This window comes from Rosa rugosa, chromosome 5 (genome assembly GCF_958449725.1).
Source record: "Rosa rugosa chromosome 5, drRosRugo1.1, whole genome shotgun sequence".
NCBI classification, from domain to species: Eukaryota; Viridiplantae; Streptophyta; class Magnoliopsida; order Rosales; family Rosaceae; genus Rosa; species Rosa rugosa.
The window spans coordinates 25,526,307-25,542,778 of NC_084824.1; the positions used below are offsets into that span (position 1 = coordinate 25,526,307).

General features: G+C 37.2%; 2 protein-coding genes across 2 annotated transcripts; one reads left to right on the forward strand and one right to left on the reverse strand.

The window, feature by feature from the left end:
- The first annotated feature begins 7,777 nt into the window (after nucleotides 1-7,777).
- LOC133709704 (uncharacterized) lies at nucleotides 7,778-11,143 on the forward strand. The gene is made up of 9 exons (XM_062135535.1): nucleotides 7,778-7,905; nucleotides 7,978-8,091; nucleotides 8,177-8,239; nucleotides 8,332-8,398; nucleotides 8,566-8,666; nucleotides 9,833-9,877; nucleotides 9,952-10,269; nucleotides 10,347-10,449; nucleotides 10,863-11,143. The coding sequence occupies exons 1-9, from the start codon at nucleotides 7,894-7,896 to the stop codon at nucleotides 10,943-10,945; spliced, it is 906 nt and encodes a 301-aa protein (XP_061991519.1). The 5' UTR covers nucleotides 7,778-7,893; the 3' UTR covers nucleotides 10,946-11,143.
- An 842-nt stretch (nucleotides 11,144-11,985) lies between these two features.
- On the reverse strand, nucleotides 11,986-12,703 carry LOC133710204 (protein RALF-like 32). The gene has a single exon (XM_062136216.1). The coding sequence runs from the start codon at nucleotides 12,585-12,587 to the stop codon at nucleotides 12,261-12,263; it is 327 nt and encodes a 108-aa protein (XP_061992200.1). The 5' UTR covers nucleotides 12,588-12,703; the 3' UTR covers nucleotides 11,986-12,260.
- Nucleotides 12,704-16,472: the final 3,769 nt, after the last annotated feature.

Genomic DNA, 16,472 nt, shown 5'->3' on the forward strand with positions numbered 1-16,472 from the left:
CCAAAGGCCTAGCGCCTAGAGGCCTAGGAGGAAGTCTAGGCGAGGCCTAGGCGGTTTTATTTTTTTAATTTTAATTTCTTTATAGAAAATACGAATTGATAAAATATTTCACATGCTCTTAATGATTGCTTATAGTATTAGATAATTATCAAGCACCCAATAATATGCATAGCTTATCCAGAAGAATTGATATTTATCCACAATGGTCAGTGGTCAAGTAGTCAACCACCACGCTACTATCTCAAAAAAAAACTACCATCCCACTTAATAATCCACGTGGATTAATCGAGAGAAGCCTTCACATTTTGCATCTCTCTTCTCTCATCTCACGCGTCGCTCTTCACCTTCATCCTCTGCTTCTCTTATCGCTCCACTCTCTCTCTAAAAAAAAGAAAAAAAAATTCAAAGAATTAGCGTCAATATCCATCAACATGTGTGAATCAGAGTCAAGGAGAGCGAGAGCCAGATCAGTGTAAGGAGAGAGAGAGAGAAAGAGAGAGAGAGAGAGAGAGAGAGAGAGTGTGTGTGTGTGTGTGTGTGTGTGTGTTATATGTCTTTGCTGTCATCCATCGAGGAGAGACTGAGAGAGAGATGACGAGTCACCATGTTTGGTTCTTGGTTTAGAGAAAGAAAAGACATATCAGAGTCTTCTGAAATTATGGGTTTTGAGAGGGACAGATAGAACATGCTTTCGAGATGTGGGTGTTCAATTTTAATGAGGAAAAAAAAACAGCGCCGAATTCCAACCGCCTAGTGTCCGCCGAGCCCTACTAGGCGCTCGCTGAAGCTGCAAGCAATTATCTCAATCACCTATCCCATAATCGGGGAGGCAAAGGTGGGCCCAGTGCCTAGGCGGTACCTAGACCGATTTTTAGAACACTGCCCCCAATAGACGTCTGTTGCCCCCCAATAGACGTGAAGTATATTGCCCCCTAATAGAGGGGCAATAAAGGTATTGCCCCCCAATAGACGTGACGTGTATTGCCCCCTAATAGAGGGGCAATAGAGGTCTATTGCACCCCAATAGACGTCTGTTGCTCCCTAATAGATGAGACGTCTGTTGCCCCCCAATAGACGTCCATTGCCCCCAATAGAAGGGCAATAGAGGTTTATTGTGCCTCAATAGACGTCTATGGTCCCCCAATAGAAATTTCGGTCACCGAAATGGGAACTAATCTTCCTAAAATTACACAAATAAAACTTTGATTAAAAAAAAAAAAGATTACATTAATTCAAAACGTCTATTGCCCCTATTGCCCCTCAATAGACTTGTATTGCCCTCCAATAGAACTTTTTCTTTTCTTTTTTCTTTCCTCTTAAGCATTCTGCCCTCATTTTACCAAAATATACAGCTTTTTCTCCAAAAAAAAAAAACCCAAATATAGAGCCAAAACCGTTTTAGCGGGTCGAGATCGCCTAAGCGCCAACATCGACCCATCTTTTGCTGGAAGCATGCCAGCCGGAATCATAGTAAGTGTCAACATCGACTCTAACATCTTCGCCGGAAGCACGCCGGCCGAAATCACAGTTTACGCGTCGGCCATGTGAAGCAATCACAGCAATTCCTCCTCAGTCGTTGTAATCGGAATTCTACCGATTGTTGAGAGAGGAAAATGGATTCGGGTTATCAAATTCATTTTCGGATATCGGAACATGTCTCTCAAGGTTTCTTCGCCGGAAAGTTCAAGGCTAACGAAGGAGAATCAGATCTGCAGAGATTGGGAAATGAAATCGGAAACTGAGATCGGTCCTCGTCGCCTACCAGGTCCAACTCCGAGATCGCCTTCCAGCTCCTAGTTCTAGCGTCGCGGCGCCGAGATGGTTGCTTCGACTGCGGCACTGCTTCGCCAATCAGATATGTGAGAGAGAGAGAGAGAGAGAGAGAGAGAGAGAGAGAGAGAGAGAGAGAGAGAGAGAGAGAGAGAGAGAGAGAGAGAGAGAGAGAGAGAGAGTGAGTGAGTGAGTGAGTGAGTGCATGACATGGATGTAATTTTTTAATTAGGCTGAGGGCAAAAATGTCAATTTAGTTTAAATTGGGTTAGGAAGAATAAAAATCTGTTGCTAGAGTAAGTGAGATAATTTTTGCTAATTTTAGTGCTTTGAGTTAAGAACCCTTCAATTTTTCTTTTGGGTTTAGTTTTAATTAAGGATCATTAATAAATTCCTATGGCTATGGCTATGGTTGTTGCCCTAGGCCTTAACTATGTTTTAGCTTGTCTTTTACAATAAATTCCTTGTATTTAGGAACCTAAGCAGTAAGCACTGATGTGCACCCATTGTCTCTCTAGCGTCTCTGGAGTAGTACCGAAGGAGGATATTCGATGGCTCTATGTATTTGAATGTATAATGAGTAGGACTATATGTACGTACCACTTGTGGGTACTACCACTAACTTCTTGTCTGTCTATGTCCTTAAATGACAGCGAAAGGGTATGTAACGGCATATTCTGGCTTGTGATGAATATATTTCTTTAACTCAAAAATTAAGGATCATTAATTCAAAAATTATGAATATTATTAATTGTGTATGTTTATTTTCCCACAATCAAATCATTTGCGCTCAGTATTATTGGGTTTAATGACATAAGTTCACTACAAGAGAAAATAGCAAAAGCGAGGAATTTCATTGTGACAACCCAAAATTAGTCGCAAAAGCTTGGCAAATACGAGGAAATTTCAGTTGTCGCACATGATCCTATCGGCGACAACCAATTTGTCGCATAAAGTATAAATTTGCAAGAAATTGACAGTTGTCGCCCATATGACATTATGCGACACCCAATTCCTCGCAAAATATTAATTAGGCGACAATTTCTACCAATTGTCGGTTAATGTTTCTGTGACAACTTTAACTTTCTCGCAAAAGATTAATTAGGCGACGACTTCTGTGAGTTGTTGCTTAATGTTTATGTGACAACTAGATTTCTGTCACTGAAAACTAATTTAGTGACCACTTATGTGAGTTGTCGGTTAATAATTATGTGACAACCTTACCTTCCTCGCTGAAAATGAATTTGGCGACAACTTTATCGAGTTGTCGCTTAATATTTATGTGACAATTTGAATTTCCTCGCTGAAAATTAATTTGGCGACAACTTTATCGAGTTGTCGTTTAATGTTTATGTGACAATTTCATTTTCCTCACGAAAAACTAATTAAGTGACGACTTCTACTAGTTGTCGTTTAATGTTTATGTGACAACTTCAATTTCCTTATAAAAGACCAATTAAGCGACGACTTTTACAGGTTGTCGCTTGATGAATATATGACAACCTGAACTTCGTCATTGAAAACCAATTAGGCGACAACTTCTACGAGTTGTCGGTTAATGTTAATATGACAACTTTAACTGACGTTGCTGACTTTCTCTCTCTTTGTTTTCAGTTCTTTCTCCTTAACTGACGTTGCTGGTAACATGTTTCTCTTTCTCTTTCTGTAATCTCGAATTTCTTTTGTTTCTTGATTTTGATTTTTGATTCTTTCTTTTCTGTGGAACTGCAGATTGAAGGTGTTTCAAACACATCCACCAAAACGGTACATTTTCTCTTATTGTCTTATTTGGATCTACCCAAGTCTCTTATTGTTCAAAATTAGTGCCATTTTGACTCACTCGATCTCCACCCACATGCATATCCTTTTGTTTGTCTGATCTGGATTATCACAAGCAAATCTTCTTTTCTTTGTTTTATGAAATTCACTTATGATACTAAAGCTCAAGTTCTCGATCATTAAATAGAATATGTTTTTATTGCTTGTTGTTGTACTGTAGTCTCAGTTTTAGTTTTAGTTCTAATGCTTTCTAGGTTTTCTTGGTGCAATTCAATGATTATGTTATTTTTCTAATATTAAAAAATATCTCATTTCTCTTTCCTGTTCTCACTGATCTCGTCTAAGCAAAACTTTCAAAATTAAGGTATGCTTTAGGCCTTGATTTTATGCAGGTGAGTTACCGAATAGGTTTAATTCTGAGTCCATTATACAATTGCTCAAGGTTTGGTCTGTTATGAATTTTTAGTTCCAAATTTTGGTGGTTCTCATTGTTTCTGATCATATTCTTGCATCAATCAGCATACTCAATAAGTTAGTTTTTTTTTTTCTTTCTGATCTTATTCTTGCATCAATCAACATACTAGAAAAGTGTTGCGTACCACCAGGGTAAGTATCCCCTTTTTCAAGTTTCATTTTCATTTTTATGAGTGTTCTTCCCCTTTAATGTCTTTCTTGTTATGTAATGCAGATGACATTTCAAGCTCTACAAGTCAAGGCTTCCTCTACCCCTGTTGAATTGAAAAGAAAGCGTGGAAAAACTACTGGAAAATGTATAATTCAGATGATTGCTAGGAATGGCAACGATAAGATGGAGATAATATTTGACCGGATGCATTGGGTCCCTATTACTGAGTACATGTATAGTAAGTTCACTACCTCTATAGGAATTCAGGTTCGAAGTCAAGCTCCGGTATGTTACTGTGGGTGGAATAAGATTCCAACAGATATTAAGAAGACATTGAGAGAGGGATTAACAGTAAGTTAATTATTTAGGGATTAACAGTAAGTTAATTATTTTTTTCAACAAATATTTAGTCTTGCATTTTGTATTTTCGACAACTATGCTGATTTGACATATCTTTATAAAGATATTGGCGACAATTCAGAGTTGTCTTAAAAAGGTTAAATTTCTCGCTTAATTAAATATGCGACGACTTTGGATTGTCGCAACCAGTTGTCGCCTTATGTGTTTTACTGATTGTCAAAAGCAACGAAGTTACATGGTTGTCGTTTTTTCAATATGCGACGCAATTATAGGAGACAAACAAGAAGCCTCGCATATAGTTTTCTACAACAAATACATATGTGTCACATATTAATATATGTAACAAAAATGAAACCTTGCAGTTATGTTTTGCAACAAAAAAAAGTATCGCATATAAATTTTTGATCAAACATATAAACCTCGCAGACGGAATATGCAACGTAGACGAGGTCTCGTATATTATAAATTGTAACAAACATAAAGTCTCTCTTATAGCATTCTGTAACGCATTCACTTGCCTCACAAGATGTCATATGCGAGGAACGAATTGCGTCGCTTATTGAAAATGCAACAAACATCCAAGCCCTACATATGGAATATGTGACATAAACGAAGCGTCATATATTTAAAATAGTAACAAATATAAAGTCTCGCATATAGTTTTTTGTAACACATTTGTGAGTGTCACAATTTGTGATATGCGAGGAATCAATTGCGTCGCATATTGGAAAAGCGACAACCGTGTAATTTCGTCGTTTTTGACAATCAGTAAAACACATAAGGCGACAACTGGTTGCGACAACCCAAAGTCGTCGCATTTTCAATTCAACGAGAAATTTTGACTTTTTACGACAACTTTGGGTTGTCGCCGATGACATTTTCTCTTGTAGTGGTTTCTCCTTTGTAAGTGAGGTTGTGAGTTCGACTCACAAAACCTAATTGTAGTATATGTGTTGTTTATTTGATTATAAAGAAAAATCATTTACTCATGAATCGTGACATGTTAGTTAGGTGACCTAACTTATTCAGTAAAAATCACAAAAATAGGGTAATTTGAAGATCATTGGAGGTGTTTAGTGTCGTGAAACTTGGTCCATCTTGACTATAAAGAGTTTCCGTTTTGGTGCTGGTCTTTTGGCTGTCAGCGAGAGCGCCACACACTTACGGAATGGCTAGAGAAAATGTCTGATTTGTTAGTTCTCTTGACTTGTTAGTCCATCTTAATTTTCCATTGAATTTGTTCTACCTTGGTCAAAAAGTTATGCATATGTAATCAATCTAGTGGGGGGCAATCAGAAAATATGCAACAACCGGTCAAAGGTGAAATAGAATCCCTCAAACTTTTTTTTTTTTTGATCAAGCAATCCCTCAAAGTCTCAAACTTAAACATGAAAAACAAAAATCAAGTTGTTAAACATAAAAGCAAAAGCCTCATCTTAATGTCTTATAATTACTTTATATATAGTTTTGTCTCGTAAGTCGGGTTGAATTAAACACGGTACCATGTTATGCATTTTGATATACTTTCTTGTTTGAAAAATCTTAGGTAGAATTCCAGATCCATGCAATTGTAAAAAGCTTTGCATTTATGGGATTTCAGGGTTTATTAAATAAACAAATAGAGTGACAAGGTCGAGAGATTTAAAAGAACTAATGACCTTCGTCCAAGTACAAGTCTATTATATTGTTCTTGTATAAGGTACTTCTGTACATACCTAGCTAGATCGGTCATAGATGAGTTTTAATTTTCTGTGCATGGTTGAGCAACTCTAAAAACTGTAGTCGACGGTGAATATACGTCACCTAATAGGAAGTTTGAGAAGTTCCATTAATTGTGTGCCGACACTCTTAATTTGCATGCATACATGTGACTAGTACGTAATCAATGATAGAGTATATAATGTATACTGACGTGCAATTGTATTATAATACTAATTATATTTTTTTATTATTAAAAATATGTTACATATAAATATTAACAACTAAGATTTGTTGGATTTACTGATTTACTTGCACCGTCGGTGCATACAAAAATTTTTCATAATGAATAAATTTTAAGTTTTAACCAAGAGTTATATAATGTTTTGAAGCGGTATAATTTCGGAATTGGTAGTCATTGAAATATTAATCTTATGTTCCACACAAATATCTTTGTAACGGTTCCTAGAAGTCGTGATTAACGAGACAATTGACAAACTAAAAAAATAGCTATTGTTATTAATACCGTATTAAATAAAAAATAACTGAACTCAATGGTCATTTATCTCTTTGTAGCAAGTAGACAGACAATTAAGAGAGATTATTCAGAGTACCGCCGTGCACTTGCACCAACATAAATGAATGGTTAGATTGCATTAAATACACTTTTTATTTATTAAAAATAAAGTTGATAATAAATATCAAGGGTTGAGATTATTTTATAAGGGTTGGGTCACTTGCACCGTCGGTGCATAGAATAATTTCCATAGTTTATTTTAATCATGCAAAATGTATGAACATGAACATGAACAGAAGAACTGACTAGAAAGTACGTGGCAGCAGGAGATGGAGACAGCAATATGACTCTGGACGGCAAAGTTATTAATGACATCAAATGGGGGCGCATGACATGGGAGGGAGACCATGAGGCAAGAGGCCCCAATTTAACGCCTATGATTGTGGTTTTCGTCTCTTTAAATTATTTATTTGTAATGGACCTCTGTCGGTCACTACTATCTCTTTCTCACTTATTATTTACTTTTTACCATATTCATTGATTATGAAGCACTCAACTATACTTTTCTTTATTACTTTCCCCAAAAAAGAAAAGACAAAAGAAGATACTCTTTAACAGTTAAACCTCCCTTGAATAGGAAAATATGAAAAGATCTTCTTCAAGGAAAATGCTAATTTTTTTTTTTTCGATGAGTCTAATTCAAAACGGAAGCTACCATGCAATCTATTATGTGCTTTGTCAACCTACTTATGGTCGCTGCAATTATTACTCTCAATTGTTAGCTAATTAAGACATAATTTTTTTATGATCATATACTCATTTTACATTGTTAAAGTTGTTTTGCCCTTTGCATTATCCCGAAGAATTATAGAGCTCTTGAAAAGTGAAGAATCACGTCGGGATTGGAACAAAAAGAAGATTGCAAAGTAAAGAATCAAATCCTAGATAGTCATTGAAAATGCCCAAAACAACGACAAGACAAACCACAACAATAATGGAGGAAAACATCTGTTACTCTGGGCCTGGGTTTAAACATTTTGAAAAGCCCAAAATATTGGTAACCCAAACCGAAACAAGGAAAACCCCCCAAAACCCCAAAGCTCTGAGTAGCAGACTCAGCAGAGACCAGAGAGAGCAGACAGCAATGGAGTCCGAGGTGAGAGCTAGATTTTTCTTCCCTTGTACCGATATCCAATCTGAAACTGATTTATATTTCCGCCTTTCTTAGAAACCAAGTTTCGAACCATTTCGGCTCTTCTCATCATCAGGGTCAGGATTATTTGACCAATCAGAGCCCCCTCTTCCTCCTCCACCTCCTTGCGTCGAAGTGCTTCCCTCTCAGGTATACATTAGTTTAATTCAAACCCACAAGCACAAATGGAGTTTCAAGCTATAACATTCGATATTTGATTTTATTGTGGGAATAGATTTCGCAGTCTGTGAAGTACACTGTGGAGCCAGTAGAATTGGGTGGACTTACATTGCTCAAGGTCACTCATTGTTTCTTTCATATTTATTGGTTCTCCGTAACATTTAGCTTAATGTGAGTGTAACTTAGAGTTCATATGTGCTTTTAATACAGGGCCGAGTTAGTACTCAAGATGTTTTTACACTGTCCAACTCCGATTTAGTTCCGGGGAAATATGAAGGTAGGTGTATATTGTTCTTTCTATCTTTCTTTTTTTGGTAATACTGATTTAATAAATTGCAAAATATTTAACTGATGTTGTATATTAGTTGTTAAATAATGTCAATCTTGTTTATGATGTGTTGTTCAAATTGTAATGATGGTACGTCTTTTGGTTTTGGGGTGTAGGGGGACTAAAGCTATGGGAAGGTTCACTTGATCTAGTAAAAGCTCTTAGCTCTGAAGTTCAAAATGGACATCTATCATTTGGCGGTAAACGAGTTTTAGAGGTGGGCATCCTGATAAATTCAGGTGAATGTATACTGTTCCCACTATGTTTAAACATGTTACCAGTTAAGCATGCTAATTTTCTTTGGTCCTTGCTACTGTAGTTCTTGTTCATACAGATTCCTAATTTTTGCTTTGGCTATTGAAATTTATAACTTAATAGTGTAGTGCGCATGCATCTTGGATGGTAGTCACATGTACAAGTATATATATGTTTAGTCATCAAGGTGCTTTTGTTAAATCGTAAACACGAGCTTCTTTGCCTGGAAATGCAGTTTAACCTTACAAACAAAAACTTGTTAGTTTTTGGTCAAATTCCTACTACTTCATTGAGATTGTAGACTTAAGTAGTGCACTCAAATTGTTATGATCATCAATGTCAACATCCTCCATGAGTCTTGCTTGTCAACTTAATGATCTATGTTTCAAGAAAACTAACCTAATAATTCCTAATAGATGGCTATTTCAAGCTTTTGCGGCCTAATGTCCTAGCTTGGAATAGTCAACTGTCAATTAGAAAAACAATGGTAAACTTGATGGATAGTTTAATCCTTTGTTATTTGTCCAATTTTGGTTACTCCAATGATCCATCCTTCAGCAATTATGTATTCATTTTTTTAACTAGATAAATTTTTGTGTGATAACAAGTAGTGTTTAAAATAGCGCGCCTTGAAGCGTGCGAGGCTTCACCAAAACGCCTCGAGGCTACCTCCAAAAGGCATTTTTTTTTCCTTTCTTTCTTTTAAATGAAGATCAGAATAAGTTTTATATTTATTATTTAGTAATATATATATTTATATGTTTCAAAGTATATACATCCTTAGAGAACTCTATCTCATAGGAGAAGTCAATGTCAATGTAGCACGCTAATTCTTTAGAAGAAACCCTAAAAGGTAATGTGTGAAAAGCTTCCGCCTCAAAAACGCCTCAAAGCTTTTGAGGCTTAAGGCTTAGGCAAAACGCCTCTCTCACACATTCGCCTTTTGAAACTCTTATAACAAGTAGTCTCTTGCATCACCACGGGTAAACAGTTCATGTATCATCACTATGAGTAAATATCTCTAATGAATGACTTTCCTGGTTGACATATAATTCGAGACCAGCATCATTTATCTCCTCTAGCCCGTTCCTCTGTATGCCTTACTGTGCTCCTTGATTAATTTTCCAGCTTGGCTGTGGTCATGGACTTCCCGGTATCTTTGCCTGCCTTGAGGTTAGTTTTTGTCCCTTGTGCTTATAAACTTGGCATCTTAGATTATATTCCTTAAGCCTCTGATGTTGCATCAGGGTGCAGCTGCTATTCATTTCCAAGACTTCAATGCTGAGGTCCTGCAATGTCTCACAATACCCAATGTAAATGCAAATGTTCCAAGCTTCCAACCCCCAGCATTGCAAGAGACAAAGTGTGATAAGGGGGCGGAAATTCGTTTTTTTGCTGGGGACTGGCGTGAAGTCCATAACCATCTTCCCTATGCACAAAACACTGAGAAGGATGTTAATGTTAGTTCAGGGCAAAACCTAGATGCTCAATATGATATTATTTTAATGGCAGAGACAGTTTACTCAATCTCCACTCTCCAGCATCTCTATGAACTCATAAAGAAGGTATTATCTATATAGTTGTTCATTGCTTATAGATTCAGGCCGTGAAGTTGCTTTGGGTCTAATACGTTTGATTACAGTGCATCACTCGTCCTCATGGAGTAGTCTACTTGGCAGCCAAGAAGCATTATTTTGGAGTAGGAGGGGGAACTCGAAGGTTCCTATCAGTGGTGGAGAAAGATGGTGAGCTAGTTGGAAATTTAGACTCATGTTTAAAAAAATTACAGAGCATTATATCACCATAGAATTTGTTGGCTTGTTTCCTGTCTACCTGATTCATTGGGTGAAAGTGAATAGGAACACAGCATACTATAATCATGTATGAGTGAGTTTTTTATTTTATTTTATTTTATAATTATTTATTTATTTGTTACTAATATGGTTTCTATGTTAAATATTATGGATATGTTTACGCATAAAAGGTATGAAGCTGCTGTAGATTCGCAGACATATACATATTTATTGGCTTTATTTTATTTGTTTTTGGACATATGACTGTTATTGTAAAGTCTATGCCTCCATCCTTGTCTCAAAGTGATATTTCTACTGATATATAAACAGGAAATTGAAATTTCCCTTGGAATTCCTGTCTGCAGGTGTTCTGGTTTCTAGCATGGTTGCTGAAGTTGCAGATGGCTCGTCTAATGTCCGAGAGGTGTGGAAGCTTTCATTTAAGTAGGCTTGGTGTTCATGTCAATCCAACGCTACCCTTTTTTCTGTCTTTTGTTTTCAGTCTCCTTCCCTAGTGGAAAATCTGATCGCTTACCTCCTATATATAGAATTAATTCAAAAATTGTAAGTCTATATTGAAGACAACAAGAATGTAGAGCACATTTTGGTTATTACTTATTAGATAATTTTGTTGTCTTTATCGTCATCCTTTTCGTTTCCCCTGTTACTCTTTAGTGTGCTCCATCTAATGCAAAGCTTTGCTCTTTTGCTGTCCACATTTTAGATTCATGTGAAACCCTGCAGTCATGTTTCTTTAGTTGATGTTTTTGTTTTTTTTGTTTTCCTGGATTTTTGTTTTTGTTTCCTTAATTATTATTGCAATTCTTATTGTATCAGACCAAAACCTTGCGAATTGATCTTTACGGCGCTTCCTCTTATCAATTAGATCCTGGTAACTTGGGGTTTAGCTGGAGGCTGAACTTTTTTGTTGCAATTTTCCTTTTCATTATTGTAGTGTTTCAATTTTCGTTGAACATCATATGAATTTTGGTAATGTAACCAAATGTCAAGCCATTTGCTGTCATATGATTATTTATATAAACCAAATGTCAACAATTGCACTTGAGAAACCCACAACCATTGGTTGTTGGTGCATTTTGTCAATAATACCTAAAAGTCGTATTTGTACTACATTATTAGGAATATGTTGGAGCCAGAAGATGGGTAATTCATAAAAATGGAAATTGGGTTATTAGTTTCTACTACATTGGCAATATCGCAGATGGTAACTGTTTTGACCGACAAAATTTTGTTTCTGCTAGAAACACTGATTAGGAACCAAACACATACTGCTTATAGAACAGCGATAATCTTCTTTGGTGTGAAGAGCGAAAGTAAACTTCTGGTGAAATTTATATCACAAGCAAACCAAGTTTTCGCAACTCAAGCAAACCAAGTTGGTTCTATTACAAATGAGAACCCTTCTGTATTAGGACTGCTACATGCAATAATCTGATCTTAAAATTTTGTTTCTGCTAGAAACACTGATTAGGAACCAAACACATACTTCTTATAGAACAGCGATAATCTTCTTTGGTGTGGAGCGAAAGTAAACTTCTGGTGAAATTTATATCACAAGCAAACCAAGTTTGCTTAATTAAACCAAGTTGGTTCTATTACAAATGAGAACCCTTCTATATTAGGACTGCTACATGCAATAATCTGATCTTAAAAGTTTGCATGAGTTTATTGAAGCAAAAACCAAGAACAACAGACTAGGTAGATGTGTAGTGAATAATACTTTCAAGCCAGCTTGTGTTTGATCACGAGTCGGATCTACACCGATAGTATTTAGAGCAACCTCTGTTATAAGGGTTAGCCGGAGGAGGAAGACAGCCTCCTGTTTTACTGTAAGCTTCGCCACTAGCACCGCCGTTGCAGACTGGTAGGTCTTTCCTCAAAGCCCCCGGTGAGATATACTTCTGTGCGAGAAACCTTCTGCTTATTTCGGAATCCATCAGCAGCTCGCTTTCTGTTTCACACTCTGCTACGGAACCATTGCATGTTGATGATGATGGTGGTGAGGCAGTTGCGCTGAGATAGGAAAGGCAAAGAAGTAGTAGAACGAAGCAAGATTGCAGAGACACCATTTTTAGGCCCTTCCCCTTTTGTATGTTTGTGACTTTCTTTCTTCCCTTTGAACTACTTTATAGACAGAAACATATATCCAGAGATGGTAGTGGAGTGAGCATTATGCGAGAGGGACCGCACTTCACCAAACCTCAAGTGCGGCTGTTCTATTTCTCATATGTCGACCAAAGAAAAGTTAAAAGATTGCCTTGCTCACTGCTCACTTTTTTTTTTTTTTTTGTGGTGGGTTTGTCATTTGCGTAATCACCTCATAAACATGGTGTTTATGTGACATAAATATAATACTTTTTGAATATTAAAGTGATCAAACTTAACTCTTACTGTTTTTGATGAGATCAGACTTAGATCAGGAGGCCGATTTTAAGGTGAAGTATTTCGCGACTTGGGTTCTTTGAGTGGTTGGTTCATCTAAACTTGAGTAGTCCAAAAATTTTAGAATATTTCAGAAAGTTAATTAAACAAAATATAAAAGAGGGAAAATTTCGCAAACAGTACACCAAGTAAAGGCCACTAATAATTCTTATACATAAAGTTCCAAACCAAACATTTCGGTACACGAAATCTGAAACTCGACCCACTATCAGTACACGACGTCAATTTTTGACATCAAAATGTCCATTATGCCCTAAGTTCTTTTTTTTTTTAATAAATTTTTTTTTTCCTTCGTTTTTTCTGTTTTTTTTTCCTTCATTTTTTCTGTTTTTTTTTTTCTATTATTTTTTTCCTTCTTTTTTTTTGTATTATTTTTTTTTTCTGTTATTTTTTTTTCCTTCGTTTTATCTGTTTTTTTTTTCTATTATTTTTTTTCCTTAATTTTTTCTGTTATTTTTTTTTTTCTTCCTTCGTTTTTTTTCCTTTGTTTTTATCTCTTTCTTTCTTTTCACATGACTAAATATTGACTGAGTTACAAATATAAGTTGTAGGACCATAAATCTCACCAATTGGAGGGCAAGGGCGGCATTGGAAGCGAGGGAGTGAGCGTGGAGGTGAGGAAGGCGGTGTTGGAAGCGAGGGAGTGAGCCCGGAAGAAGGAAGAAGAAAGAGATAAAAACGAAGGAAAAAAAATAATAGAAAAAAATAACAGAAAAAACGAAGGAAAAAAAAATAACAGAAAAAAAGAAGGAAAAAAAAGAAAAAAATAACAGAAAAAAAAATTATTAAAAAAAAAACTGAGGGCATAATGGACATTTTGGTGTCAAAAATTGACGTCGTGTACTGATAGTGGGTCGAGTTTCAGATTTCGTGTACCGAAATGTTTGGTTTGGAACTTTATGTATAAGAATTATTAGTGGCCTTTACTTGGTGTACTGTTTGCGAAATTTTCCCATGCAAGAAAAGATTGTTGGCCCTACTGACTCAATCTCATTAGTCTGATCAATCATAATCCTGAGTAAAACTCTTTGAACCAAGAGCGAGGAGAGAAAACCCTAAGGTCGGCGACAAATTCAGACCGAGAGATTGCTCTCGTCCGGCAGCGGCCCTGGCATATAGGCTGGACTTTTGGTCTCACCAACGCCGCGCGGTTTGTTGTTGGACGGAGAGGAATGCTAGTGTTCGAGGAGCTCTTATGAGGGGTATTGCTTGCGGTTTTTTTTTCAGGTTGGTTTTGGCTTTAGGTTTCGGCGTGAAATTTTTGAGATGCGGTGGCTACGCAATGCCGGATTAGAGGTCTTGATTACTGCTTCATGGATTGGCGACCTTCTGGGAATGGTTCTTTTTCTGCGGCGGCGTGGATCGCGGGAGCTGGATCGGGGTGAGTTCGTGGTGATGCTGGGTGTGGTGGCGCAGTTCTTGGTGATTTGGGTCGTGGGCTCGTGGCGGTTTTGAATTGTGGCGGCGGGATCATGGCGGAGCAGTCGCGGCATGGTCAGCGGAGCAACGCTGGAATTGCTCGCTGGTTAGCGTGTTTGGAGATGGAGGCTGGGCCTGGACCCAGCCAGGTCTAATGGGCTTTGAGTGGGCTTCTCTTGGGTCTGCCTTGAACTGAATATGTTGGGCTAAGTTTTTTTGCCCTAAGCCCATCCCTATGTTGTCTATTTACAATAATTTCCTTTGTCTTAGGAAGCTAAACACTTGTGTGCACTCAATGTACCTCTAGCGCATCTGAAGTAGTACTAAAAGAGGAGTCTCGCTATGTCTACATATTTGAATGTCCAATGAGTAGGTCTATTGTCTATGTACCACTGTGGGTACTACCACTATCTTCTTGTCTGTCTATAGATGGCAGTGGAAGAGTATATAACAGTCTATTCTGGCTTGTGATGAATATATTATATTTACACCTGATTTTGGGTTTGATTAAAAAAAAAAAAATACAAAAGAAAAGAAAACAAGACTTGTAACTATTTTATTGACTCAAATAATATGTTTGTTTCCGATAAAAAATAAATAAATTATTTTTTAGAAAAGAAGATTCTATTCATAATATTAAATGTCAGAATGACATAGATAAACATCCTTAAGCTTGCGCCTGATATTTTGACCAAGCATTATAAGACGAAACAGATGCCTTCATTATAACAGTTAATTTGACTTATTTGTCAAGCCTATTACACCACAATCCTACCACTTTTAAATCGAAATGATAATAAAGTTTTCAAGTGACAATACACTCGATTGTGGTACACTTGGGAGCTTTTCGATTTAAAATAAACAAAACAATGATGTAACCGGTTAAAATTAAATCAGCCCATGCTAGCCCAAACCTAAGCCACTTCCTTGGTGAGCCCAAGCCTAGTCAAAATTTTGAGCATAGCTAAACACAGCCCAATAACAGTGTTAGTCTATGATGCACGGAAACGCGAAAATGCCCGCGTATCCCGTATCGAAACGGGAAACGGGTACGAAACGCTCGAAAACGGCCGGAAACGCGTATCCTGATTTGGATACGGATTAGATATGTGCGTATCCTATTCAGATACGTGAGAATGTAAATAAATCGGATACTTGGGGGTAATCCCGACTTTTTACCCCCAAAAATAGAAAAAAAAAAAAAAACTAAACTCAGATCGAGAGAGAGCTTCGGCACAAATCGCAGAAGAAGCAGAGTGGCAGACAGACCCAGATCGAGAGAGAGAGAGAGAAGAAAAATCGCAGTCGGACCGACCCAGATCGCAGTCGTCGCTTCGGTTGCTAGTCTTCTTCGGTTCCTTTGATTCTCGTCTGGTCTTCTTCGCAAGTCGGACCGACCCAGATCGAGAGAGAGAGAAGACAAATCGCAGAAGAAGCAGACAGACCCTAGATGAAAGATGGATGGTTACTGTAAGTGATTTGACAGGGATTTGAAGACTTCTAGTAATTTAGAAACTGATTGAGGAAGAAAAGCTTCCCAGTTGCCCCTTTTCAGTTTAGAACACGTAGACACTAGGAAATTTTCTGTAAAAATGAATTGTTGTTTATGTGGCTATTCGTAACTGTTTGGACCCAAAATGAACATTTTGGCCTGACAAGGCATGTGTTGGAGAAATTGAGCCAATGTCAGTGGCTCAAGCTATATATTGTCGACAAGCTCGAAATATATATTTAGAGGCTAAATAAAGCCTACTATGGAAGTATGACAAGTCAACTTTAGCATATTTTCCTACTTCGGCTAGGAAAAACCGAGCTAGACAAGGAAGGAGGGGTGGCAGAGTAACCAAATGAAATCGAAATGTGCTGAAACTTTCCAGATCCATTCTAGACAGCCCAAGGATAATTTCTTATGAAGAGTGCAAGAGCTTTTTTTGAGTGGAAGGCCTTCAAACAATCAGCCCAATTTTCTACAGAAGCAAAACTGGAAAACTGGACCTGTAAGAGGTCCAGCAGTATTTCCGGCCCAACCACATGGAAGAAAGCTCTGAAATTTGGTCAGCATGATCTAGATTCATAGTGGAACATTTTTTATG

Bases quoted from the DNA above. Each gene is read 5' to 3' on its own strand.
- LOC133709704 (XM_062135535.1), top strand. The intron at 8,399-8,565 runs GTAGGTGTATAT...TTTGGGGTGTAG, and splicing joins AGTTCCGGGGAAATATGAAG to GGGGACTAAAGCTATGGGAA. The intron at 10,450-10,862 runs GTGAGCTAGTTG...TCCTGTCTGCAG, and splicing joins ATCAGTGGTGGAGAAAGATG to GTGTTCTGGTTTCTAGCATG.
- LOC133710204 (XM_062136216.1), bottom strand. From the start codon at position 12,587: ATGGTGTCTCTGCAATCTTGCTTCGTTCTACTACTTCTTTGCCTTTCC.